At 37.7% G+C, this 26,279-nt stretch overlaps 1 protein-coding gene across 2 annotated transcripts in view; it reads left to right on the top strand.

The window, feature by feature from the left end:
• The window catches only part of HIPK3 (homeodomain interacting protein kinase 3), a gene marked incomplete at both ends in the record, with an annotated part of 56,862 nt that extends 32,334 nt beyond the window's left edge, over positions 1-24,528 (top strand). The window contains 14 exons of one of the 2 annotated variants that reach the window (XM_082001049.1): positions 2,998-3,121; positions 7,182-7,301; positions 9,254-9,340; positions 10,194-10,378; positions 11,135-11,294; positions 11,678-11,801; positions 14,947-15,068; positions 15,223-15,347; positions 15,455-15,616; positions 16,606-16,902; positions 17,909-18,049; positions 21,784-22,019; positions 22,289-22,416; positions 24,052-24,528. In XM_082001049.1, coding sequence (XP_081857175.1) covers positions 2,998-3,121; positions 7,182-7,301; positions 9,254-9,340; positions 10,194-10,378; positions 11,135-11,294; positions 11,678-11,801; positions 14,947-15,068; positions 15,223-15,347; positions 15,455-15,616; positions 16,606-16,902; positions 17,909-18,049; positions 21,784-22,019; positions 22,289-22,416; positions 24,052-24,528 — 2,488 coding nt within the window. Of the gene's footprint in view, positions 1-2,997; positions 3,122-7,181; positions 7,302-9,253; positions 9,341-10,193; positions 10,379-11,134; positions 11,295-11,677; positions 11,802-14,946; positions 15,069-15,222; positions 15,348-15,454; positions 15,657-16,567; positions 16,903-17,908; positions 18,050-21,783; positions 22,020-22,288; positions 22,417-24,051 lie in introns of both variants that reach the window. The other variant, XM_082001048.1, reaches the window with a different exon arrangement.
• Between the last annotated feature and the right edge of the window lie 1,751 nt (positions 24,529-26,279).

Raw genomic sequence — 26,279 nt, 5'->3', positions numbered from 1 at the left:
GGTATCCTTAAGATTAGAAAATTCTTGTGTTTTCCTTGTTGATGGCCTGGCGTAGCAAAACAGATGCTATTTACTAAGTTGGGGACTGCAGTAGCTTCTGGTGTACTAAGCATCTTTTCTTCTGCAGTAGATACCAAGCAGTAGCATGTGTGTGTATTGTTTTGAGAGAGAGAAGTCCTAAGTTACAGTCTTTTTTGAGGAATCTGATGTTAAAGCGACTGTCTTGGGACAGGTGGAATTCCTGCCACTTAATGTCTATGGTTGTAGTTAGGGAGGGAATACCTTCATTTTAAGCTGTATGTAAAAATATTTCTTCTATGAAAAAAGAACTGTGGGTCATCTTGAAAAACTGAAGAATGACTCCCTCCTCTTTAACCCTTTCCCCCCCAATTGTCCAAATAGATTTTAATTGGAAGTCTAAAAGAAGGAGGGAAAGGAAAAGGTGCTTTTGAGCACGAAATTAACAAACTGTTTATCAAAAATGTTTGAGCTGGTTAAGACCAATCAAAACATAATCAAACCCAGTACAAGTTCTGTAACGTTGTCTGCTGTGGGAGAGTTGCTGCATTTGAAGGACCAACATGAGGCCGTGGTAGGAGAAGTTGCACCTGAAGAACAGCAAACTTGACATTTCTGTGGAGCAGCAGCTCTTATTCTTCCTCACTTCAAACTAGCCTGAAAATGGTTGTTGTTCACTGTACTGTAGTATGGTGTGGGTAGCCCTGCTTGGAAGCACATTTATTTCCTCTTCCTTTCTGGATGGTAGGTCAGGTGTTGGGAGGTGCGGAGCACCGGTCTTGCCTTTCCTTAAATATGTCCCTTTTCCTTAGACTTGTTAGCGCTTTTATTGGTATCTCAGAATTTCTTGGTACCCATGAAAAACTGACAGATTACTATATTTTGAAATACAGTAAATGTTCTCTTCTTTTTGGTCATCATATCTACCCTTAGCGTCCTTCAATTTGCAGTCCTATCCCTCGAAAGACACAAGCGACAGACCGACCGACTGTGGCTATTTTTATATGGTGCACATATTAACTGTTGAGTAAATGTAAGAGGTTTTAAAGAGCTTATTTTAGCAGAAGCATTTGCTAAAGCCCCTATATCCATAGGCTGTGTGTATATTCATTAACTATTCAGGGCTGTAACATAATACAACAAAAGGAAGCATATTTTAACAGAGATCTGTAACAACCGTGTGCAGGCTGGCACCCAGCCAGCGGCTGAAGGCAGATGTTTCTCACTGCTATTTCTAGTCTTGTGGCATCTAGATATATTAGATTTATTTCTCAGATAACAAAACTAGCTAATACTTACTGCAGTGTCATGATCCCGCATTACAAAAATACGTTATGTTTGATCCCCAGGAGTTTATTGTAACCAAATCTTTGAAGGCAGTGGAAAACTGAGCCTCTCCAGTTTCACTGCCAGTGTGACAAGATTTATCCTTCATATAATCGCATCCGAAACAGTTTGTGACAAGGATGAGAAGAACTGAAGCTCTGGCATGAGCGGAAAGTGCATAAATATTTAACTGAATATCCTGTCCTGTAGACTTTCTTATCTGTGGAAAGTCTCGGATTTTCCCCATAGCAGAAGCCCGGGTGGCTTCACTGGACAGGAACGGGGCAGAGTGTTTGGGAGTCCTTCCCTGGTGGTGGACATGCATCCTTGAGCTTGGAGTATGTCTACATACAGCTTCTGCCAACTACTCTTTGTGAAAAGGGATGGAGATGATTGAGCTCTTGGTCTACTGTATAAAAAATAGCTTCTCTGTCTCAATGTAGCATGAAAGTAGGAATTTGTTCCCAAGTCAGTACATTTTGGTGAATTAAAGACTGTTTTGATAAAGGTATATGTCAGAGGAGAAGATAAATGAGATACGTAGGAATTTACTATGGTCAGAGATTCTGTTTTGTATGTGGAATGTCAGTATGATACACCAGTATGTGCTGAAGTGTTAAGATTTTTAAGCTTTTACACAGGTGAGAAACTGCAGTTTTCCCCACTAGCATCTTACCTGGTCAGCTGAACGCCACGGTTCTGCCCAGCTGTAATGGGAATTACCCTGTTCAGGTTTAACCACCTTCCTACTGTTCTGTGGCATGTTAAGCTAACAACAGATTGTCCGTTTCAAAAGTAAATCACTTTATAGTGTGATGCTTTAAATAACAGTTTATGTCTCCAGGCCTCTTCCTAGATTAGCAAGCAGATATATAGTAATTTCTTTTGAATGAACTGGGAGGGAAGGTTTAAAAAGAACAAATGCAATTAAAATGGATATCTGTGAAATACTTGAGTTTTGTTCCATATGAACAGAAATGTTAACAGCCCCTTTAGCCACTGTGTCAATACCATTTTTTCTGGTTCTTGAGTACGGAAAAAAATTGAAATGCCGTTGGTTAAATAATTCACTTTTGTTTTAGGTGAGAAATAAGACGTGGTCTCTTTAGCAAGTGCAACTTTTTCATTTAAGTGATTTAAAAATTGATCACATTGAACTGATTTGAGTGCATTAAGGGATTTGCAGTTATGTAATTAAATTGATATTTTAAATAACTTTAATTGTACTGTCCACTTGGGAAGTAGGCAAGTGGATTTTCAGATAAAACTTTTGGTTTGTTTTTGAGATAAATGACTGTATTACATTTAGAATGTAGTCAGAGGCATATGACATTGAGTGGACAAATCATTTGGGACACACCAAAGGAAAGGCAAAAATGTTGAATTAGTGACATCCTGGTTTTCAGGCATATTGATTATTTGCATGTACATAGCAAGCTGATACTTGTGGGAAAAAAAAAATCTGAGCGCTGTAAAATTTTATCACATTTTATCTAGACAAAGAAAAACGCAATTTCTGACGTTATGATTTTATTGAAATAATTAGTCTGTGTTTTCAAATAACAGATTCTGGTTTTTTTTCTTGTCATGTTGGATTGTTGAATTACCTTTATTCCCGAAGGAAAAAATTCAGTAACCATGTTTAATTTGCAGAGCACCAGAGATCATACTGGGATTGCCGTTTTGTGAAGCCATAGACATGTGGTCGTTAGGGTGTGTGATTGCAGAGCTGTTTCTTGGATGGCCACTGTACCCAGGAGCACTGGAATATGACCAGGTAGTAGAATAAATTTCACAAGCATATGCACACTGTCTGCAACTTAAGAATTTCAGATCATTAATTCCAGGATTGCAAATGTTAATAACATCCCCTATTAAGTAGTATTTCTTCAAGTCTGTTCAATGTTTTTAATTTAGTCTTACTGATTGTCCTAGAAACATGAATCCTGTTTCTAGACCAAACTGTATATTGTGCTGCTTTTCAGAACTAAAGTTCAATTTGTCCTTTTCTTTTGCGTCCCCCCCCGCCCCGTTAGTATTGAAGCTGCTTTTTCCAATGGAAGGCAAACTTTGTCGCCACTGTCACTGCATTGTAATCTCTCTTTTGCTTGCCATGAACAGGGTTGACTCTGGAATGTCTGTTCAGATGTCAGGATTAGTTTCTGTCTGAATGCTTCCTGGTGCTTTCTGGAAACCCAGCATAGCTGAGAGATTTGAGAGCCTATAGTTCACGAGGAACGAGAATAAACTGTCGCAGTAATGCTGTATATATGCAGTGGTAAAGCTTGAAGCTGTTGAGGCTGTGCCTTTGCTTTGTTGGAGTTTTCAACTACTGACATCTTTGGCGTTAGTGAGCTGACTTTAAAAAAAAGTTGTTTCTAATGAAAGATGTAGGACATTTTCCATTTAGAACACTTAGAATAAGAGACGTCTTTCATTTTCTAGAAAACGTGGGCATTTGGAAGGAGCATAATCAGAATTGTGACTTTCCCCATCTGTTTTTGAACCTTGAAAGTGAAGAAAGCTCCTGAAAATCCCAGATGTGACAGCACTGACTTGTTACTAACTTCTACGTCCCTGATTCAACATTCAGTTTAGGGGCAGTTCCTCCAACATGTTGTTCAGGTTATTCAAATCCTGATCTTCATGCAGTGGGCTTTTGGCTCCCTGTGCTTAACAGAGCTGACCTACATTTCTAAAAATCCTTTTGTTAAAACCAGTGTCAGGGGATATATTGATTTTGTGTTGATTTTGGTAACGTTTCATATTTCAGTTTACTTCATTTACATGAAGTTCAGTGTTTCATGGGTGGGAACTGAGCTATGAGTGGAACATGGGTTAGTGCCTTGACTAACATTTAGAAGACCTTTATGCAGGGTAGTGCTGTTAAAATGGAGAATGAAAGACGTAACAACAGCCATATAATTCACTATGTTCTTTAAGGAAAAAGTGAAGGCGTTTGTTTTTTCGAAAGAATATTTAATATTGTCTCAAAACTTTCCAAGAACTTGGCAAATTTATTTACCTCTTATTTTGAAAGAAAATGCAGGAGAAGATCTGGACTCGCCAAAAAAAAAAAAAAAAAGCAAGCCAAAATTTCCAGGACTACTTCCACTTTTGAACCTCGTACTGCTGTAAATAGCTGTTAAAAGGGATGCCACTGTGGGTGAGAAAGGACCTGTAAATCCAGTTTCTGGTCTTCTGATCATGATCCCACATATAGGCCGATGCCACTTCTGGATGCAGAAGTGGCTTTGGACCACATCCTCAGTCACTTATGATGAAGTAGGCGTTTGAATTGTGGAATATGCTGCCTTGTGTCCTGATTCTTTCCTCAAATTAACTTGTGATTCGTCATGACGGCAGCAGCCCAGACTGTTAATCAACATGTGCCAACGGGCGTACATAACTGTGAGAACTGTGTACAGAGAGCGGTAGCAGCATAAAGCTCAATCTTGTCATTATGAAGATGTTTTTTCAGAATAATATGCAGTCTCATTTCAGAAGAAAAGACCTTCTTTCCTCCTCTGCTCCACAGCCGTCTTGTTGTGTATGAAACCCAGGCAGATGAAGGCAGACGAAGGCAGTTCAGTATGGTGCGCGGAGCACCTGTTTCTATAATGCTCGTTGGCTCATCTTGTCTCAGTTTTAAACGGCCGGGTCCTTACAACAGCATATTCCTCTCACTTGTTTCTTGCTGTTGTAGGCCCAGGGCCAGCATGGCTCGACCTCTAGGTGCTGCCGGACAGTGCAAGTAAACACCATTGTCACCAATAGCAGCCACCTTCCAAGATGCTGTACTTCATGCAAAGGACTACATGGATTAGGGATTACTCTTGATGCCCATAAGATTTTCTGCTTGCTTTACAAGCGAATACTGAATTTAAGACATTTAGTTAAAAACAGACATACCATTCAAGTTGCTGGAAGCATCAGTTAATAACTGGTCTAGCAACTTGTCTGCTCCTTGTGTTGGAGAAGTTGTGGTGGAAGAGGAGCTGTAACCTCCTCTGCACCAGCAGGAATTACCTTACTTTAGTCAGGCTTGTCATTGTGCTCAAGCAGGTCTGCAAAACTTGCTTCAGAGAAATTTGATTCAGGGTTTTCCTCAGTGTACATGAGTACAGCAGTCGTAGGAGATGGCTCCCAAGGAAATTCGTTTCCTCCTGCTACATGGTGTGTGTCCCTGAGTAAACAAACGGACAGGGGCTTTGTGCAGCATTTCCCTCTGTCTCCCTGGTATGTGGCAACCAACATGCTAGCCCTTGAAAGGAAGTTCTTAGTTGGTATATTAATTTGTGATTACATCCAGTAACAGCTGTACTTCTCAGTGGAAAATAGCCATGTCTTCTGAGCTTTAATAATCATTAAAAACAGGCACAGGTGCTTAACTGCTAAATTTTTTAATTGGTGCATTGTCTTTTCCCTGCTAATTTCTAAGACTTTAAAAAACAAGTAAATGATCTAGAAACATTTCTGGTCAGAGTGGAATTCTCTTTACTCCCTGATGGAGGCAGTTATGGAGGATGCCAAACACCAAAAGTTGGCAGCATTGCGTTTAGTTCCTGCCCACTTTGGTCTGTCACTTATTTTTGAGCAGAAGCCTCGCATGTACCTTTCCTCTCTACTGCCCATCAGTTTTTCTCCTCTCAGGTGCTCCTAGCTCTCGAGTCTTCTGTCTTCCCTTGAATTAATCTTACCTCCCAGTTTCTGGTTCGGTGCATTTCACCGCGCTCTCCTTTTGATTTTTTTCTTCCATTCTCTCTTTTTCCCTGGCTGCTCCACCTTTTCCAGGGGATGGCCCACACCAGCAGCCCCTCTGGGACCCTGCCCAATGCCCTTCAGCCCTCGCTCCCCTCAGACCTTGAGCCCTGGCTGCTGGAATCCCTACTGCCTCCATCCCAACTTGCAACAAGCTCAGTTTTCAATTATTGCCGATTATACCTCCAATTCATCTTTCTTGAAGGGTTTTTTAAAATTTTTAAAGAAGTATTTAGTTCTGGGATAACTCCCCCCTTGTACAGTGAGTTAACGTTGCATGCACAGTAATTAAAACCACGTCATAACGTGTTGTTTCAGGAGGTTTCTGATGAAGCCTTGAATCTTACCTATTTTAGGTAATACTTTGTATCATCAATGATAAGAAAGGTAATGAAAAATGCATAGTAAATTATCTTCTAAAATGAATGCATGTTAATAATTTCAGTGGAAAAGAGCATCTGAGCATTTCAGGCATAAGGCTAGTCCATTCCCATCGCATTCAGTAGCAGATTTTCTGAGACAAAGACAGTGTCTTTTGCTGGATGCCTTGGGATTGTACGTGCACTGCCCTTTCCAAGTGGAACATTTGCTTGAAATGCAGGTGTGTCAGACATGTAAAAAACTGATACACTGGAAACAGCGAACAGGAAGGATTTTTATAGCGTTGTGTAATGAAAGTATGCAAAAAAACCCCGTGAAGCTTCTGTGTGCAAGCAAAGCGCTCCTACTAACTTGCCTGTTTAGAATGAAAATATTACATTTGAGGCGGTAATGACAGCCACTCTCCCCAGCTCCTCATTTCTGTGACCGAACTTTAAAAGCTTGCTTATATAGGTCACTTCAGAGGTTTGTTTATGTATGACTTTCTCTGGGAGATGGAGAGAGCAGTATCAAGTGCCCAGTGTTAGGTTTCTCTCCTATGTAAGATGTAGTTGTTGAACTGTGGTGCTCTGAGGGTGGTTCGTTTTGCCATTTTTTAAATGAAATGACAAGTTTTAAACTGTGTGGATCAGATTTTGAAAATCAGAGGGAAATTATTTCCTATAATTGCTTTTTTTTTTTTTTTTATTCCTCAGATTCGTTACATTTCACAGACTCAAGGTTTGCCAGGGGAGCAGTTGTTAAGCATGGGAACGAAAACGGCAAGATTTTTCTGTAGAGAAACGGATGCACCATATTCTAGTTGGAGATTAAAGGTAAACAGTATAATATAGCAGAAAATAGTATATTATTTTGTGAGCAGAGAAGCCAGAGATGCCAAGATCCACTATGATATTGTTAGCTCCCTTCCACACCTCGCTGCGATTTTTATCAGTCCCTGCTCTGTATCTCTCCCACTTTTCCCGTTCCCCAAAACTGGCTCTCGGAGCTCGTGCCCGCGTTTCCTGCCCGCCGCTGGCCCAGAGGCAGGTCTGCTGCAGCTGCCCGGCTGCGTGGTGGCTGGGCGGCCGGCGCGCGGGTGCCAGGTGGGGAGAGAGCATTGAATTCCGATTAAGCCGTGTATCTCCAGAGGTACTAAATGATTTTTTTTTTTTTTTCCTCTTGCTCGGTCACTGCTTTTCAGTTTGCTTTAAAGAATTTGTCTCCGAGGCCGAAGCTGCTCTGACAAAATTTGTTCAAAACTGGCTTCAGGACCAGAGGTTCCTCGGAGAAAGGGGATTAAGAAATAATATGACTGTGCACAACTCATTTCCTTCAGATCTCATGCTAAAACAGTCTTTGTTGGCCGAAAGCTGTGATACAGTGAAAGCAGACAACGATTTAAAAATACAGTTGTGTGGTCCGCACACCTTGCTTCTCTCTAAGCAACATTATTGCACGCTGGCCATAAGCAGAGCTTCGACTTCCTATGCAAACATTTGCTTTTTTTTTTTGAATTGTACTACTTCATGGCGCCGCTTCACCAGATTTACAGAGGAATGGGGGAGTCAGGAAACGGTTACAGTTACCATAAAACTTCTGCGGTAACAAACAGCTGACGAGCTCAAAGCACAAGTTGCGTTAACAGTCCACAGTAACTTGGTAAATCCCCGGCGTGCGCGCTAGGCCGAGCGGCGGGGGCCGGTGCTGCCTTGCCGTAATGCTGCTGGGTCGGGTTATGTAAGGATTCTCCGATTACACCGTCCTGATTATTCCCATTTTCTTTTCTGTTTTTTTTGGGCGGTTGATCATGAGGTGGTGGTTTACACCTGGCTTCTCCGTGTTGGAGGACGTAAATGGGATCTTGATGCAAACGGCTCTCCCCATTTTCAGAAGCTGGTACCTTGTAGAGGTTAATTCTCTTGTGTCAGGCTAAATCCTGTTTTGGGGGACGAAAGGAGTTTTGGTATAGACCACTGGTCATTACTTGCAGTATTTGTCAAAGTTTAATTTTGGAAACTTTCCTGTAATCTGTATGTTAAATTTTTTTTTTGCCTTGCAGTCCTGCCTCGCCTCCTGCAACACAGACTTGCCTACTGGTGCTGTCTGTGTTGAAGGAAGGAAATTGTAACAGAAAGTGGTATTCCAGCTCATAAGTCACTGATGGGCAATCACCTTCATTCTCTAGGATTGAATTGTTTTATTTCATACTTCAATATTTAAAGTACTTGTACCAACTGTTGTGTATGTGAAGGAATAAAAGTATAAAAATAATGAAAAGAGAAAGCAAAGAGGAATTGAACAGAGTCTGCCTGTTTTTTTGTGGGTTTTTTTTTTGTGTTGTTGTTGTTGTTGTTTGTTTGGGGTTTTTTTTTGTTTGTTTGTTTTGTTTTGTTTTTTTTCCAGTGATGTTGCTGCTGTTTAGAGTTAAAGGTCTGAGTTTGAGGAAATGTGTAAAATACGAGTAATAGAAGACCTGTGATATATAAAAATACAAGCACACGAGAGAGTTTCGTTAAACAACTTTTTGCTAGACTTTCAGCACTTCCTGTGTGATTTACGAACCATCTATTGCAATCCAGTACTGTGATCACTCAGACGTGAAATTCAGTAGTTTTTGTATTTCAGTTTAGAAAATGAAAGTAGTCAGCAAAGCAAATATACAATTAAAATACCAATTTTTTTTTAAGAGGATTTTTTTAGGCCAATAAATATTTAAAGTTACTTTGTAGCTGTAAGCGTCCTTTATTGTCAACTTCTAAACTCAGCTTTCTTTTTCTTTTTTGAGACATTGGAAGAGCATGAGGCAGAGACAGGTATGAAGTCTAAAGAGGCCAGAAAGTATATTTTCAACAGTTTGGATGATATAGTGCATGTGAGTATTAAAGCATTATTCCTTTGTGAAAGGAATGTGTGATTTTAAAACATTTTACTAGTTTGAAATAAACATCTATTAGAATATTTTTTACTGTATATCAGTCATATCCATTCTTCTTCGTATATGTTGTTCTGAGGAAAAAGTCTAGTTATGTCAGGCGTTTGGGCTTTTTATAAAGATCTTCTTTGTTGTTGATAATGCTGAACAATAATACTTGTCCTTGTGGTGGGGGAAGCCTTTAATTTTATGTATAATGTATACGTTCTCTTGCCATTCTGGGTAAAAAAACCAAACTCGTATGGATCCTGCTATCTTAATTATATAATTTCCAGTATAATTCTGCTATCTTAACAACATAATTCTCAGTATAATTATTTTTTTCCCTTTAAAAAAAAAAAAATTAATGGTTCCCTCACTTTTCTCTGGCTTTATAACCCCCTAGTCAATAACAAAAGGAAAACTTTATTCTCTTCCATATCCTGGAAAGACAATCAAATCTTTTTGCAAGATTGGCATTAATCCATGTTCGAAATTCTTTTTTGAAGATTACCTCTGTGGTTCAAGTTAGACCATATAGAGATCTTTATCCCAAATCTTACTTTTAAAATTCCCAGTCCCAAACTGGAATAAAGCCTTCAGGAGTTTTTAGTTGGGATGGATGCAAGGGGAGTAGTGTGTGTGCAGAAAAAACACACCAATTCCAAGCCAACTGTACTGGGATAAGCTAGCAAATTCACCATGCCCCACATGATAAAATCATTGAATAATAGTATTTTATAGCAGAGAGTAATAACAGAAAGAGTTAAACCAATATGCATGTCTTCTATCTGACTCTTTTGTTCGATGCCAGGTGAACATGGTGATGGATTTGGAAGGAAGTGACCTGTTGGCAGAGAAGGCAGATAGGAGAGAATTTGTCAGTCTGTTGAAGAAAATGTTGCTGATCGATGCTGATTTAAGAATCACCCCAGCCGAGACCCTGAACCATTCTTTTGTTACCATGAAACACCTCCTTGATTTTCCTCATAGCAACCAGTACGTAACATATAAAAATTATTTTTTTAAATCTCCATTGTAGTGATTCATGTGTATAATAGTGTTTCTTCTGCTATCAGAAAAATCTTTTGTAATTTTTGTAACATCTTAGAGAATTCTTTCCAGTGCTTGCAATATTAGATCCATTGACTTGGTCAATAACTATGTTTGTTTTCTGAAAAATAACATTTAGAGCAATAGATTTTTAAGTTACCATTTTTATGGCTGGTTGTTAAAATTCCAACACTGCAGAAACTTGGGCTTGATTTCTAGAAGTATGAAGAGCCTTAGTTCCTGTCAGTCATTGAGAGCTGGGGTAGGCATTTCCTCTTGAGATGAATGTCTTGGATACCTTCTTTTATGCATTGGTTAATGTGGAATATATTGAAAGTTTTTGTGCGGTTCTGGAATTGTGTATTTCACTGTGGATTTCCCGAAGTGCAAGCATTTCCCTGAAAGAAAGAGCTTTCCATCCATTTAGTTTACTATCCTTTCTGCTTGTACGCGGTTGTTACAAAGTGGTGTTAGGTGCAAGGAGCAGGACATAGCAGTATTTTAAAATATACATTACAAAGGCTTGACATGAACATGGTAATAGCAGTATTTCTTTTTTTCAACTTCCGTGTATGATCCCATTCTGTGAAACTGGGAAATGTGGGCTTTGAACTATTTTTTTTACCTTGTTCTGGGGAATTGTTTTATATGTTTAACAACATGAAATTCTAATTAAAGCAACTCATTTTCTGGTTTTGATAGAGTGAAGTCCTGTTTTCATATCATGGATATTTGCAAATGCAGATCAAATTTGTACGACTTAAGTAATTGCAATAAGACATCCCTTATGAGACCAGTTGCCTCAGGCAGTGCAGCTAATCTGACTGCGAGCTTTACCAAAATTGGTCCAGTAAGAAGTCAGGTAAAAACTTCTTTTTTTAAAAAAAATCATAAATTCAGTTAATGCAGTTTCTTAACTTCATAATTAAAAATGTTAATTTCATAATTAACATCTGTTAAGTGACAAAATCTTCTCTCTTTTACTCTCATTTTTCCCCAGTGTTTTCTTAAACCGTTTAGAACTCAGTGTTTCAGAATGACGCTAGACTGGCGTTGCCATGGCAAAGCAGTGCTGTGTTGTAATGCCCTCCAGTGGCCGACCGGGATCGTGTCCTGTGAAATGTGTTTGAAATTTTAATTTTTATAGGTTATTTTAGTTGTTTATTACATAAGCCGGCGGGACGAGTGTGTGAGAAAGTGCGATTCGCAGTTATAATGTTGCCTGTATTGAATCTGTTCCCACAGGCATTAACTGCATCTGCCCATTCAGTTTTGCACCAAGGGATACCGCTGCAGGCAGGAACTGCTCAGTTTGGTTGCAGTGATGTTTTCCAACAGGCATTGATTATATGTCCTCCAACTATTCAAGGTATGTTTACCTGTAATTGTTACAATTCATAAAATATGAGCATTACTGTCTGTCAGCAGTATTTGAGTTTTCCGTTATAGCCACTTAAGCTATATATATCTAAAAGTGCTTAATTATGTAATTAAAAAATTAGCATGAGTCAGATACAGATACGCCGCACCTTTCTGAAAGAAATAGCAGATCGGCATCTGCAGAAAATGATCTAAGTACTCCAGAGCCCATCTTCATATAGCATGCTCACACACACATGTACATGTACAGGTATACATGTGTATCTCTTGGATAAAATAGAGGGACACAATGTGAAAGCTGAAGCAAGAAGGGAGGGTATTCTGAAATAAAATTTGAGAGGAAGCAAGAAAGATGAAGGGAATATCAGTGTTTGTGGTGGATTTTTTTTGGTGGTGTGTTTTTTTGTTTCTTTTTTGGTGGTTGTATGTGTTGGGGTTTGTTGGTTTGGTGTGGGGAGGAGGTTGCCTTCCCCCCAGCCCCATCCCTAGGGTATCCTAGGGATAAGGATAAGGATAAGAAAATAATAACAGTTTTTGTGATAAATCTGTCTGGATAATGAAGTTTTGTGTTGTTTTTTTTTTTTTAACTGGACTTCCAAGTGAATGTTTAAGAAAACATCTGGAAACTTGGGACTTCTTATAAGGATGTAGATGCCCTATGTAAACAGTGTCACATTTACTGTCCTAGGGTTATGATGAACAGGACAGCTAGATAGAACTGCTGCAGCTTCCTGATGGCTGACAACCACATAACTAAATCTTTGAGAATTTTTATTGCATCATGCTGTGAGGAGCAAAGGGCAGCTTGGCTGAACTCTCCTGTATTATAAAGGATAAGATTGATTTAAGCATACAATTTTGTTTTTATTTAAAGAAATAATTGGCTAAGTGTTCAAGTCTCAGAATCATTTGGAAGACTGAGAGATGCAAATGCTAGCATAGAATATTTGTGCAGTGTAGAAAATGACCAAATAACCATATGCATCTCTAGAAAGACACATGGTAACGCAGTTGACCTCAGCTTCCCTAAACAAATGTATTTGCATCATGCAAATGTATGTCTTCTTTTTTGGAGAAGTCTTTAAAACCTCATTTAGATCTCAGAACATACCAAGCAAAACTTGGTTTTTCTGTTTATAATGGACTGATCAGAGAAGAACTGATGAAAAACAGTCTTTCTTATCCTAGTAATAGTAATTTATGGAAAGGGAAAGGTAGTTTAGATTGTTTGCTTATTAAGTTAGCTTGATTATGGTCTTCATCTCCAAAGGTGCAGTTCATCTGTCTTGGTGATGTTTAGCTTCATGTTGAGATCAGATCTTGAGATTATGGAGTTTATAGGAAGTAGGGTTTTTTTAAGACATACTTTCAAATTCCTCCTTAGTTCTCCCTCTGCATTTTGAAGTTCTAGAATACACACTAGATTCACTCTGGGGAAAAAAAAAACCCCAAAACACTTTTAACCTAAACTTAGAGCCCAGGAAGTCTTTATCTCTTTAGATAAAGAGAGATACAGCAGACTTTATCAGTAACGTTATTTGTGTCTGCTGCATCTATCTTGGGTTCCAGAAACTCATGAAAGTGCTGAGTATTCACCATGCAGAGTGTGAGAGGCTGTATGAGCTAAATGCATAGCTTCACAAAGATTTCCTTCTGAGTACTTAGTATGGTTAAGTGTTTATTTAAATTGTATATATGCTTTGCACAATGACATATTCCATAATTTAAAAACCCTACTGTTTTTATTATACCCAGATGAATAAATTGTTTATAGAAAAGGAAACAGTGCAGGCAAATACTTTAGCTGTGATCTGTATACTGTATTCTTAGTGTGATGATAAATTTCCAAATTTAAATTCTGCTACAGCTTGAATGAAGGGGATATATTGTTTTCATCACATAGGTGACGAGTTGCTGGCACAGAGGGAAAGGGATATTAATGGTATCTGGCACTGCTTCAAGGTTTCCCTGTTTGGCTGCTCTGTCGAATATCTGAAGTGCTAAAGCTCGCTATTTCTGGCATAGTTAAGATGTTGCTGTGTGGAAAAAATTAGTCAACAGCGTTTCAAAATTAAAAGCTTTGGACTGCATGGTTATAACATAATATTGTGTTCTGACATGAGAGAATTACAGTAGATGGAGATTTTCTTTCATCCTTTATAATAAAGATTAAAAAAAAAAAACCACACTTTTAATCTTTAGTAGTTCTTTAGTAGTTACCTCTGAACATCCTTTGCTTTGTCTTTGACTAAAGCACAAGACACAAAGTGGTGTTGGAAGGTGAAATTAGTATATTTGCCTAGACAGAATTTTCTTCCAGCATAGCGGTTCTGTTGCAATATCTGTTGAAAAAAATTCCTCTTCCATTTTAGTTTAACATTATTATGTCAAAAATTATTATTAGTAGTAAACATGCAACATTACTATATGTCTGTTAGTTTCCTGTGACAAAAATGAAATCTATACAGAGCACGAGATGCATCTTTTTCTTATTTTGCTCTTGTGGTAATATTCCAAGCGTGCTACGGTTTGCATTATTTTGATGAAGGGAGGAAAAGGATGATGGATTCTACTGCAAATATTTGATGGCATACACAGAAAATCTAACAATGTTTCCCACAAAAAAGATGGCAACAAATAGGGGCATTATACACATGGCACTGCCAGCCATAAAAACTAAGAGGAATGGGTTTCAGCAAGCTGAAAATACAGAGCGTGAGGTGTGCAGGAGTCAGTTGTGAGAAGCTTTGAAACTCAGTTCTGCTTACTTTTGTCTGCTTCCTTTCAAATACTTTTAGTGTAATCTGTGATAAAGAGTAAATGCTTAGCTTTGCAGAACTTTCTGCCAAAGTCATTCCGCTTTCTAGTAGTCTGTATCCAAATAGTTGTTATTGGCAGTTCTTTCTGGAAATTACAGCATCAAATATTTGTGCACATAACTAATGGCACAAAAATTTTTTAGGTGTTGATGTATTTGGCTTGAAAGTCTAAGTTATGGAGTTAGATCCTAAACACATCAAAAAAAGATAGTAAAAAGTTATGAAATTGTCCTTTATGTTTGCATTTTGCTCAGAAGATACATGGAAGACTGCTGTTTTGCTTAAAGCTTGGGTATGTGTTTTTCTCCCTGATAGGAATTCCTACAAACCATAGTAAACCCACCACTTTCTCCCTGAGGGTGGATAATGCAGTTCCGTTGGTGACCCAAGCCCACGCAATTCAGCCACTACAGATTCGAGCAGGAATCCTTTCTCAGGTTGGCTTACCTCAAAGTAAAAATCTTACTTGTTTCATTATTAGTTAGTAAATATTTTTGCCCTGTAGAGTTCTGTGGCAGTCTCTTTTCTGTCTTGTGCTAATGTAAATTCAGTCGTTCCCTGTGTCATGATATCTACTCTGCTTCACAACAGACATGGTCGAATCAGACCCAGCAAATTCTGGTTCCTGCATGGCATCAAGTAGCGCCAGTGGCAGCTCCTGCTACATCTCTGGCCTCTGATCCTGTGGCTGGCCCACAGAGGCTTGGAGACTGGGGGTAAGTCCACCTATTTTTGTGCAATACCCTAATGGCTTTGGTTTAACAAGAACTACAGACGCGATGCAAATGACTTGCAGTTTAAAACTTCCTTTATTTTTCCTCAGGAAGATGATTACCCAGGGCACCCATTACAACTCAATGATACCGCAGCCTCTTTTAACACATCAGATAACCTTGTCTGCCCCTCAGCCAATTAGTGTGGGCATCGCACATGTTGTCTGGCCTCAGCCTGCAGCTACCAAGAGGAACAAACTGTGTCAGAACAGGTTGGTAGAGTTATTTCTGATATTCAGAGACAGTGTATCTGTAGTTGCTGTTCAGTCGGCAGGGGAATAGCCTGTAAAAGTGGCATGTTTGTTAGTGACAATTGTACTTAAACGGCATTTTGGGAATATTTGTCCTTTCTGCCCTAAGTTTTCAATATTATTTTGGTAATACAGACTAGATGGAAAAATACTTGTAATAGTAAGAGGTTTTAGTTCCTGTTGATTGGGCCTATCCTGATAGCAAAGTTGTCTTTATAGCCTTTGGGAAGGTATAAGAATATATTGGGGTAGCTCTAATGAGATATTCGTAAGCTTATGTGCATGAGGATATATCAGGTTTAGACAACTAAAAATAAAGTGATACTATATAACAGGGTTGCAGTATGCCTTACAATCGTCTTAAGAATAGTCCTTCTTCCACTGGTAGCCAAAAATACTTCAGCTGCTTGCCGAAGAAAATACGCCCCACTGCCATACAAAGTATTTGCAAAGGTGTGGGGTGCTCAGTAAAGGGGAAAGCATGGGTTACAGAGGGCAATGTCAGCAGTCTTGTTTTAAGCAACGATTTCATCCGGAGGCTACCAGCTTTTGTTTTCAGCAAGAATCTTGGCAGGAAATCTGGCCAGGTTTCGTGTGCTTGTTTTGCACCCAAATGGGACTTTGGTTTCTTTAGTTTATAAGAAAATGAGATTTTCAATGTATTGTATTCAATGTTGTTGCAAATTTCTGTTTTAGCTATTACTTCATTTGGATGCGGCAACATAGCTTCTTATTAGCATGTTTCTGGATTTTTTTTTTTAATTAATATCTGAAATGATATATGCCAAGTATTTATGACTTTGTTTCCTGTTTTATGTTTTTCTTTGTATTAGTTTAGAAACTTGGTGGTTTAGCCTACATTGCTTGTTTTGGTTTTGCTGAAAATAGTACAGTTTCCAGATCTGTTGGTAGAGATTCACTAAATGTCAAATGGTATGTTTTCTTCACAGGAGCAATGTGTTACAAAATACCAATATCCAAAATTCAGCCTTTATATCTCCAAAGATACTTAACCTGAAGGCTGTAAAGAGAATAAGTTGTATAGAAGCACAGGACAATCATAATTCAGAAGGACAGGAAGGTAACTGTTGTGAAGCGTCGGTCAGGCTGGACCCTGATTCATCTCTTTCAACCAAACAGCGCCAGGCTATCTTCATTGCTGGTTCCCCCAGCCCAGCAGTCAGCGTGATCACCATCAGCAGTGACACAGATGAAGATGAGATAGGACGAACACATTCACTGAGAGAGTAAGAATCAATGTTTACTTTTATTAAGGTGTTACTTAAATATAGCTGTCTTAGCATAGATACTGTATTTAATGAATCTGACTTAGAAAAAGACAAACAATGCATTTCTAATCAAATTTCACTAAGCAGTTAAAGTGAAAAATACTTTCAAAAGTCTACCTCATTAATCTATGTATGTTTGGCACCTGCAACAGTAAACAAGTAATTTTTTATTATTTTTAACAGATTTGGTCAAAAAAGAATACTTTTCCGTCCAGCATACTTTTTTTTTTTTGCTTAATACTGTCATACCCTACTTATTTGTTGAAAATTTGTCTTCTGACTTTGTATAATCAATGTCGTTATTCTAGCAGTAGCATCAAGTAGATAACATTACATACATATGGGTGAAAAATACTTCTCTAACAGTATGAAAAGGTGTGCATTTGGGTATAAAAGCAGATGCTGAGCGTTGTCCCCCAAAGGAGTTTTCTTTCACAAAGCTATCAAAGCAGCACGTGTCATTTTAAATGAGGGCTTAAAAGTTTAATGTTTGTTTGACTTTGTACTTGTAATGATTCTGGACTGGAGAAAGTTGTATTTTAAATCTAAACTTTGTCAAATATTTCAAGGCTCTGAACTGTTGTAGTAAAATCTTTTATCTACAGTAGTATTTAGTATTGATTCAGTAAAAAATTTATGCATTTAGTAGGTTTCAAAAAATGTATGTTTAGTCTAGAATTTCCAAAAGAACTCTGAAAATCTGTTTCCGATGTAAAAGAAAAAAGGAATTGGATATTAATTTACATTTAAGAAACCTTTTCTAATATTCTACCCCTTTTTATTCCATAATTACACCTATATCAGTGGCATACGGAAAGAACGAATGAGAGGTGGTGTGTTTCACAGAATCACAGAATCACTAGGTTGGAAAGGACCTTTAAGATCATCAAGTCCAACCATTAATCCAGAACCACCATGTCCCCTAAACCATGTCCTGTTTGCTGACTTTCTTTTTGTGTGGTAGGTGTAAAGGTAGCCTTGACTGTGAAGCCTGCCAGAACACCCTGAACATGGACCGCGTGTGTTCTCTCAGCAGTCCTGATAGCACTCTGAGTACTAGTTCCTCGGGACAGTCTAGTCCATCTCCTTGCAAGAGATCCAACAGGTAAAAAGCTGTGCTCTTTTCAGTAAAAGGAAAGATCCTAGTATACAGCAGACTCGGTTTATAATAAAAAAAAGTGAAAGGTTTTTTATGTTGCCATTTGGTGAGGCTAAATGATGTATTTAAAAATTAATCTATTGGCCTACAGTTGCACAGCATAGACTGTTCTTTTGTCATTCCTAACAGATCCGTCTTGCTACGTTGGAAGTTTTCAGAATACTGAATGAATGGTGTTTACACAGAAAATGTAAACATGTTGCATGCAACTTCCTTTAAAACAAAAATCTTCTAAGGTTGCAAAATTAAGTAAGCCAAAGTAGGATGTGACAGATTTGAAGTTGCCAGAACGTCTTTAATTTTTGCACCTTCTTCTTCTCCCTTTGTGTATCTTGTATTGTAATCTTTAATGACATTGATGCCTTTTTTCTTCTACCAAACGTAAGCTTCACTTATGTGAACACTGTTCATATGAGCAGCTTTTAAATATTTTTATCTTCACTGCTTGATGTCTAATTAAGCCTTCATTTTTGCACATTATTCAAAATTCACTCTTAGGAAAACATTCAGTGTAACTCTGAAAATGAATGGCATTTTTGCTACAGTACCTTAGAGCTTGATACTAAAGCATCTATCTGTGTGATACTCATAAGACATGGGCCCGTGACGCTGTCAGAAGTTCCCACTGACTTGAGAAGTTCTGTCTGGGGCTTTTCCTTTTATTTTGGTCCCTGCCCTTCAGGAGGCTAATATGTTGAAGCTTTAGTTGTGGCTATGAGTACTTGGCACTTCCACAAATCAGATTTCTAGATATGAGTTTGGGTACCAAGAAACACTTGGAATACATAGTTACTGGTATTGGTGAAAATTTTGTGTTAATATGATTTACTCAATATCCCGTAGAAATTCTGTGACCTAGGGATACAATTCTTTTTTTTTTTTTTTTTTTTTTTTTTGAGCAACCTGTGGCTGCCATAAGCATGACCAATTCTTCTAATTTTATTCTACAGATCACTTCCTATTTTCTGTAGAATAGCTTGATATATAGAAAAGAGTGATTCAAACTCGGAGAAGTTTCACTGTGGAAAATGAGTAAGATTGGAGTCTTAATGAAAAATGTTTGTTTAAAGTGATTAAAGATTCTATTACAGCATGTGTTGACAAGGACATACAATGGATAAATTATATATATAAATGATTCTGTTTCTATAAACAAAACCCTCTCCCCTAAAAAAAAGGGCCACTTTTGCATGAAGAGCTTTGACATCCACTTGGTATTCTGTAAGGCCTGAATCCTTTGGTAGACAAATCTCTGCGGCATTGGACACTGAATACGCTGAAAGGTGTAGTGGGTTGTTACTCTCGGTACTGTCCAGGGCTGGGAAGGCATGTTCTAAGGAGGTGATGTATATAGTCTGGTAAGTGCTAGGACTAGGGAAAGGTTTACTCAGGGTGCATCTTTGTCAATCCAGTCACACAGGTTTTTGGGTGGATTAGTCTTCTGTTAGGTTACTAAACTGATCCAACTCATTCTGCAGACAGAATTGCTAGATCTAACAACAAAAGTATAATAATGGAGCACATGGGTAGATTTTTCTTTTTTTTTTTTTTTTAATGGTGACTTGATGTAGAAGATAATCCCAGACAAATTTCTACCTTTTCTGGGACTTTGGAGATATTAATACAAAAAGTTGCCAGAGTTACATAGATGGGCTAAACCAGGTATATTTCCCTGGTCCTATTTGTCATTTCTGACTGTAAAACAAGAGAATAACTAGAAGCATTTGAAGAATTTCCATTCAAATGGTTAAATTTTAGTAAAGATTTAGGTAACAATATGTGTCTTATACTGGAGGTAGTCTTACAGGTTGATGTTTAAAATTGTCAGTCCTGCTTACAGTATTCTTTAATTTTACAACTTCAAAAAAGTTCTTTATAAAGACCTGCTTGATTTTACAGTGTTTTCTTTGAATTGCAAGGAACTGACCTGTAATTCACTTCCCCTCTGTAATTCAACTTTATGTTAATAGCAGAGGAGTGCATCAGATTCTGGTTTCATTAGCATTCAACTTCTAGTATACAATTAGGAACTTGAATCAAAAGTTAAGAATATAGGAACGTAATTAATTGCTCAGTAGTTGTCACAGTATTGCTAGTTGTTACTTAAAAAACTATTCAGAATTACCTAGCTCTGTTGACTAAGACTTCAGGTTTTTGTGCTAGCCCTGATAGTGTCAAAGTACTTTTCACAAAAAATTAAATTTTATAAATGGTTTTATTTATATTGTCTTAATTTAGTCACCGTGCTATAAGGACCTGTTACATCAGCTATAAAATCACCAAAGGACTTGACCATATGTTTAGGGCTTAGTGAATTCACTACTCTTACTTGCTTGTTTTAAGTTAAGCATGTATTCCACCAGTTTGTTATATAAACTGGAGTCTTCATGTTTTTCTAGCTTTTAGAAATTCTTAATTCTCATGCCTATCCTCTCTAACCAGGAACTTTGTTAGCATCTACACTTACTTATTCATCACCCATACCGTTCTTTTTACCTCCATTAAGTGAATGATGTCTCTTGCTATCTATGTAATCCATACCTGGCACAGTCACAGTTGAGGACTAGTTAAATTTCTTTTTTGTTGTTCTTAGCAATGCGTCTGTAATGTACCTTTTGCTTGTGTAATAAATAATACAGAAATGAGATTAATATCTTTTCTGGCAATACACCTCATTGTAGATTAGTTTCCTTTCCCAGGTTGTTTACTACTTGCTGCCTAAAAAGTATTTGGTTCTGATTCAACTGATCGAACTGTGGTCTCAATTCTGGCAGCTGGCATTTACCATCATCTTAGCCCTTCATTCTTCTGATACAAACACGGAGCTTCAATAAATATTAGGAAAGGCTATTATTATGAGGTGATCACTACACTTCTTTCCCCTTCCAGCTACTTTGGTAGAAGCAGTGGTTGAATAAATGAGTTTGCACCACTTGACCAGCATAGATTTCACAGACCACAAGTGCTAAAATAGCCGCTGAGTAAATAGAGGGTTGTGTTTGTCTCCTTAATCTAAACCTGTGAAAAAGAATCTATCAGTCGTGCACAGGCAGTGCTCTCTGGAGGAGCTTCAGAGACACCTAATTTTTCAGTAGATAAGGTCTAGTGTAGCTGCTGGTGGTTGATATGCAGATGAGAGGGAGCTGCCTGCCGCTGTGCAGATTGCTTCCTCAGCGCTCTCTATCCCATCCTGAGTCTCACGGGCCCCAGGAACAGCTTTTCATGGACTCCAGGATGTGGCTGATTTCTAGAAGTAAATTAGATCAGTATGTTCTCATTTGCTAGTGTAATAACCATTGGGAGACCTCTTATGTTTTGATTCAGGAAGAAATGAAATAATCTTCTTCAACCTTTCACTTGACCTAAAAATCTAAATTTCAGATAGTTTATAAGTACAAGATTATTTAAAAAGTAAACTACAAAATGGGTGCAAGTTGGCTCACACAGCTAAGTCCTGATCTAGAAGTTATCTCCTTTCTCTGAGCCTTGCAATTTATGGGTGGAATGAGTTTGAATATTGAACTGACATCTAAATATCTGTGCTTGTATAATTAAAATGTAACATTTTTATCCATCATTGAGTAGTTTCACTTCCATAAATTTTATGTGGCAATTGAATAAAATGCATCTATATTATAGAAATCTACTTGTTTCAATGCAATACTTTTATTTTTTGATAGTATGTCAGATGACGAACAGGAAAGTGGATGTGATACAGTGGATGGTTCCCCAACTTCAGACTCTTCAGGACATGACAGTCCATTTGTGGAAAATAACTTTGTAGCTAATACCAATAAAAATAAAGAAGCAAGAGCATCCGTTAACCCTGAAACCAAATCAGCTGTTTGCACGGTAGTGGTCCCCCCAATGAGACTTGAAAACAGGTTACATCTTGATGAGCAGATGGTGAATACAGGTAAGTTAGTTCAGGGTTTTTTTTCTTTCTAAACCAGTAGATAAGAATAGAAATTTTAATATTTATTCAATAGCCATACATACGAAGATTTTGACCTACTCATATGCTAATTTGTAATAAACACTTCTAAATTATGTTGGGTTTTGACTTTGATTAGTGTATTCTATTATTTCTCCCTGTATGCTGAAGCAAATGAAACTTTGTCTAACTTCTGTTAGAATAGAATAGTGACAACAAAAACATAACATTGTTCATTTGTACCTTGGAAGATGCTACGTGCCAGCCACTGAAAAAGGGTCGGTCTGTCCTGGGAAGAATAAGCCAGTCTTCTATTGTAGGAAACCGTCAGCAAAAACTGACATCAGCATTCCATCCGCAACAAATAAACTTCAGTCAGGTATGTGTACTTACATCTAAGAAGTCCTTCTTCTGTCCTGAGGTTCCAAACATGCTGAATTCTCATAATTTCAATTGCTGTCAATGGCAACTGCAGGTTTTCAACAGCTTGATTACAGAAGTGTTCAAATTTTGAAAAATGGATTTCAACTCACTGAGCAAGTCATAAGTATCTTTCACTTTTGGTCATTTTTTTTAAAGCAGCTGACTTTATTTTTAAAAATTATAGAAGAGCTACACTGGGAAAATGATCAACGCCTACACAAAATCAAAGCATGAGACAAAATGAAATGTTAGCATATTTTTTTTCCTCCATCCAAATACTAAAATGCTCATAGTGTGCGGTTAAAAACTGCAGCTATGTTTCAGTCTTGCTCTGTTAGTAGTGTGCATGAAAATGCTTGTAGTCTGAGTATCCAGAGTTGAGATAGAGTTTAGCAAACCCAACTGTTTCTTACCTTTGCTGCCAGGTAGCAAAGCTGGGCAGGGAGGAGGTTGTGGTTGTTGTTCAAACCAATGTTGGAAGATACCCAAAGTTAATTTAAAAGCTACTTTTATCGTTACCCTACAACATAGTAAATGTGCCTACTGTGGCTGAGAACTGAAGCTGACACATGACATCATTTAAGTCCCTTTTAATTAATTAATTAATCTGTAGCTGCGTTGAGCTTTTGGTTAGCTATTTGGAGGTACATTTAATATAAACGTGGTTCCTGTTTCTCTAAATCTTGCAGAGTAACTGTGAATATTAAATTGTAGGTTAAATACTAAATGGAAGCATGCTATATGTAGATAAGAGGATTTACCAATAATGACTTAAATAGTTTAGATTGAAAGAAACATTTGGGTGGGTAACACAATCTCCCCTTCTGCCTGATTATGCAGAAGGATTGGTTTAATTAATTCTAAGCAAACCTTAATATGATCAGCATAGTATTAATTTTTAATCTCTTCAATGACTGCGGCTCCTCAGCCTCTTGGCAGAAAGTGTAGAACATTATTTTCATTACAAAAATTTATGCTGATCCTTCCTTCTTTGGTAGATGCCTTACACAGTTTGAAGTCTGCATCATTTAATGGGAGTAATTGATTTTTAGTCTTTCTCTTTATAACTGTTAATGATTGCCACATCTTCCTGTGTTCATAGCCCTAGACTTCTGTTTGCCTAGTTGTCTCAGATATTTTCAATCCGTTTTATTATTTTTTCTGCTCTCCTCTAAAATTTCTCTCCTATTTGTCCTCTTTGTGCCTCATTATGGTGCCCAAACTGAATGCAGCACTTCCAATTGATGCCAAGCCAGTGCTGAGTAGAGTGGAATAAGCACCTTGCTCATGTGATACATGGTATTTCTGTTAAAACAACCCAGCATGGCATTTTATCTTTTTTTTTTTTTTTTTCCCTTCTGCAAGAGCATTAAAGTAACTTGTGTTCTGTTTACCATCTCTTATTGTCAGATTTCCTGTCTGTGCTACTATGGAAATAGCAATTTTTTTTTTCTTTTGTTTAAGCATTTAATTATTTCTGGCTCCATATTTCTCTTGATTTTAAGTTGACTAGTTTTAGTGCATTATTCCATTTTTCAAACTCTTTTTATATTAGAAATATTAAGACCTGCCCATTTCTGTGTGTGGACAGGTTCAGCACTTTGGATCTGGGCTGCAGGAATGGAACGGAAACTATGCTCACCGGAGGCAGCAGGCTTACATCCCAGCCAGCGTTGCCGGTCATGCTTTCTCTCTTCCGCAAGGAAGTCCAAATCACACTACCATGCACGCGCATCTCTCTGGAAGTACCCACCTTGGAGGACAGCCTGCTATTCTTCCGTACCCGTCGTCAGCTCCCCTTAGTTCTGCTGCACCCGTTGCCCACCTCCTTGCCTCGCCATGTACCTCAAGACCCGTGTTACAACATCCAACGTACAATATATCTCATCCCAGTGGTATAGTACACCAAGTTCCAGTTGGCATAAATCCCCGTCTCTTACCTTCCCCAACCATTCACCAGACTCAATACAAACCAATTTTCCCACCACATTCGTACATTGCAGCATCACCTGCTTACACAGGATTTCCATTGAGTCCAACAAAACTCAGCCAGTTTCCATTTATGTGAGAACTCAAATACAGTATATTGAGGAAGCTCAATGATACAGAAGTTTGATTTAAGAAGAAACATGGTATTTATTAAATATTAGCCATGGCACAACAGGAAAATTATTTTTTTGAATCATGTAGACTTGGGTGCAATTTAAACAACTCTGAGCTTTAAAAAAAACTCACTTTTAATGTGTTTTGCACATTTGGTATAACTTGTCTTTGGTCATGTTATCTTCTTATATAGTAACTTTAGACAGGTGACTTATGGGAGCAGAAATCTGGTTTTGCTCCTGCTATTTTTTATAAAATTGCCTTCTAACTAGTGCAAGACACGTCTACATTTGGGAAGCCATTCAGTGTACAGAACTAGAGCAACAGATGCACATATGTCAGCAGTACAGTGTAGAAGTAACTTGTTTGTATTGCGTATCTTGGTGTTTAAATGTTGAGTCACTTATCTAAAAGTTGAGCTGTTGTTCTTCACCTTGCATGTGTCTTTTGCATGGGCAAAAAAAAAAAAAGCCTAAACATTGCTCTTAAATGTTGTCCTAATAATCTCAGCTGCATTGTAAACTGTTCCCACACATAGTGCCTTAAATATTTGAGGTTGTTAATGTTATTACTTATATATAAATGTTGAGGACTGCAGCACTTAAAAGTTCAGATCTGCTGATTTTTTGATAGCGTAATGCTCATTTTGGGTTTTGTGTGGTATGATTTTAGTATTGGGTGTGTTTTCCTTATTGAGAAGGCAGCATGTTTTGCTGTAGCTGAATTTTGCTGTCTTCTTTTCCCCTCAGAATGATCTAGCTTCAAGACAAGACTTTAGTAGTGCTTAAGAAAAGTTGATTCAGTAGCTATTGAGTAGTGACACACAACACAGTATTTCATACTGGTAAATGGAACTGCAATACAGTTTATTTTAAAAGTGTTTGTCTAATTGGATATAATAAAATGTTTAGAGGTGCAGTAGGCATGACTGACTAGCTAATGAAAGAAAAAGCCAAGTGCTCATTGATCCATGATGTGGTTTCATCTTAGCTTGAGCAAACCATGCAGTATTTAATAACTAGTAGCAGAATATTTACTATTGAAGCTTGAAAAGATGTGAGTTCTTTGTGTGCAATCTTTCATTTATGCATGGGATTGATTTTAGTCTTTTTACATTATAGTATTTGTTTTAGCCTGTTGCGGGTGTTTGCTTATTTAATACATTCCGTCAGGGACGTAAATTACATGCTTTTTGCATTCTTTTTTTTCTTTAGGAAGTGTGTCTTTTTCGTTTTTTTGTTTTGTTAAAAATGAAGTTGCTTTTGCAGCACCAAAGACTTAATCATCCATTTCCTATAAAAGGTAGCTACTTTTTCATAGACCTCAAGTATATTGTAGTGTAGAGATGGGATTTACAGAAGGTATTAAGCTGAGGCTGTGTTTTAGCTTATGGGCAAGTAATAAATTGTATCATTTATCTTGAATGTATCATAGATAAGCTGCTATATAATGATTGCCACTTCAGATAGCTGTGAAATTAGGTGATTAACTAGTTCTTTCTTAGCCTTCTAATTTCTGTACAAGTCTAATTACATGAAATAGAAGCCGGGTTTTGGGTTTTGTTTTGTTTTTGTTCTTTTTTTTAAATTTTGTTTTCATGTTTGAAGTGTCGTAACTACTATACTGTAAATGATGGAAGATGATTGCATATGTTTTTTTGGGGTGTGTTATTTGCATCAGTATTTTATCTCCATTAACTTTGAGCTCATCACTGCA

Source organism: Phaethon aethereus (genome assembly GCF_964289735.1).
Source record: "Phaethon aethereus genome assembly, chromosome: 5".
Lineage (NCBI taxonomy): Eukaryota > Metazoa > Chordata > Aves > Phaethontiformes > Phaethontidae > Phaethon > Phaethon aethereus.
Note: the sequence above shows the minus strand (reverse complement) of the source record. Positions and strands in the feature narration are given on the sequence as shown.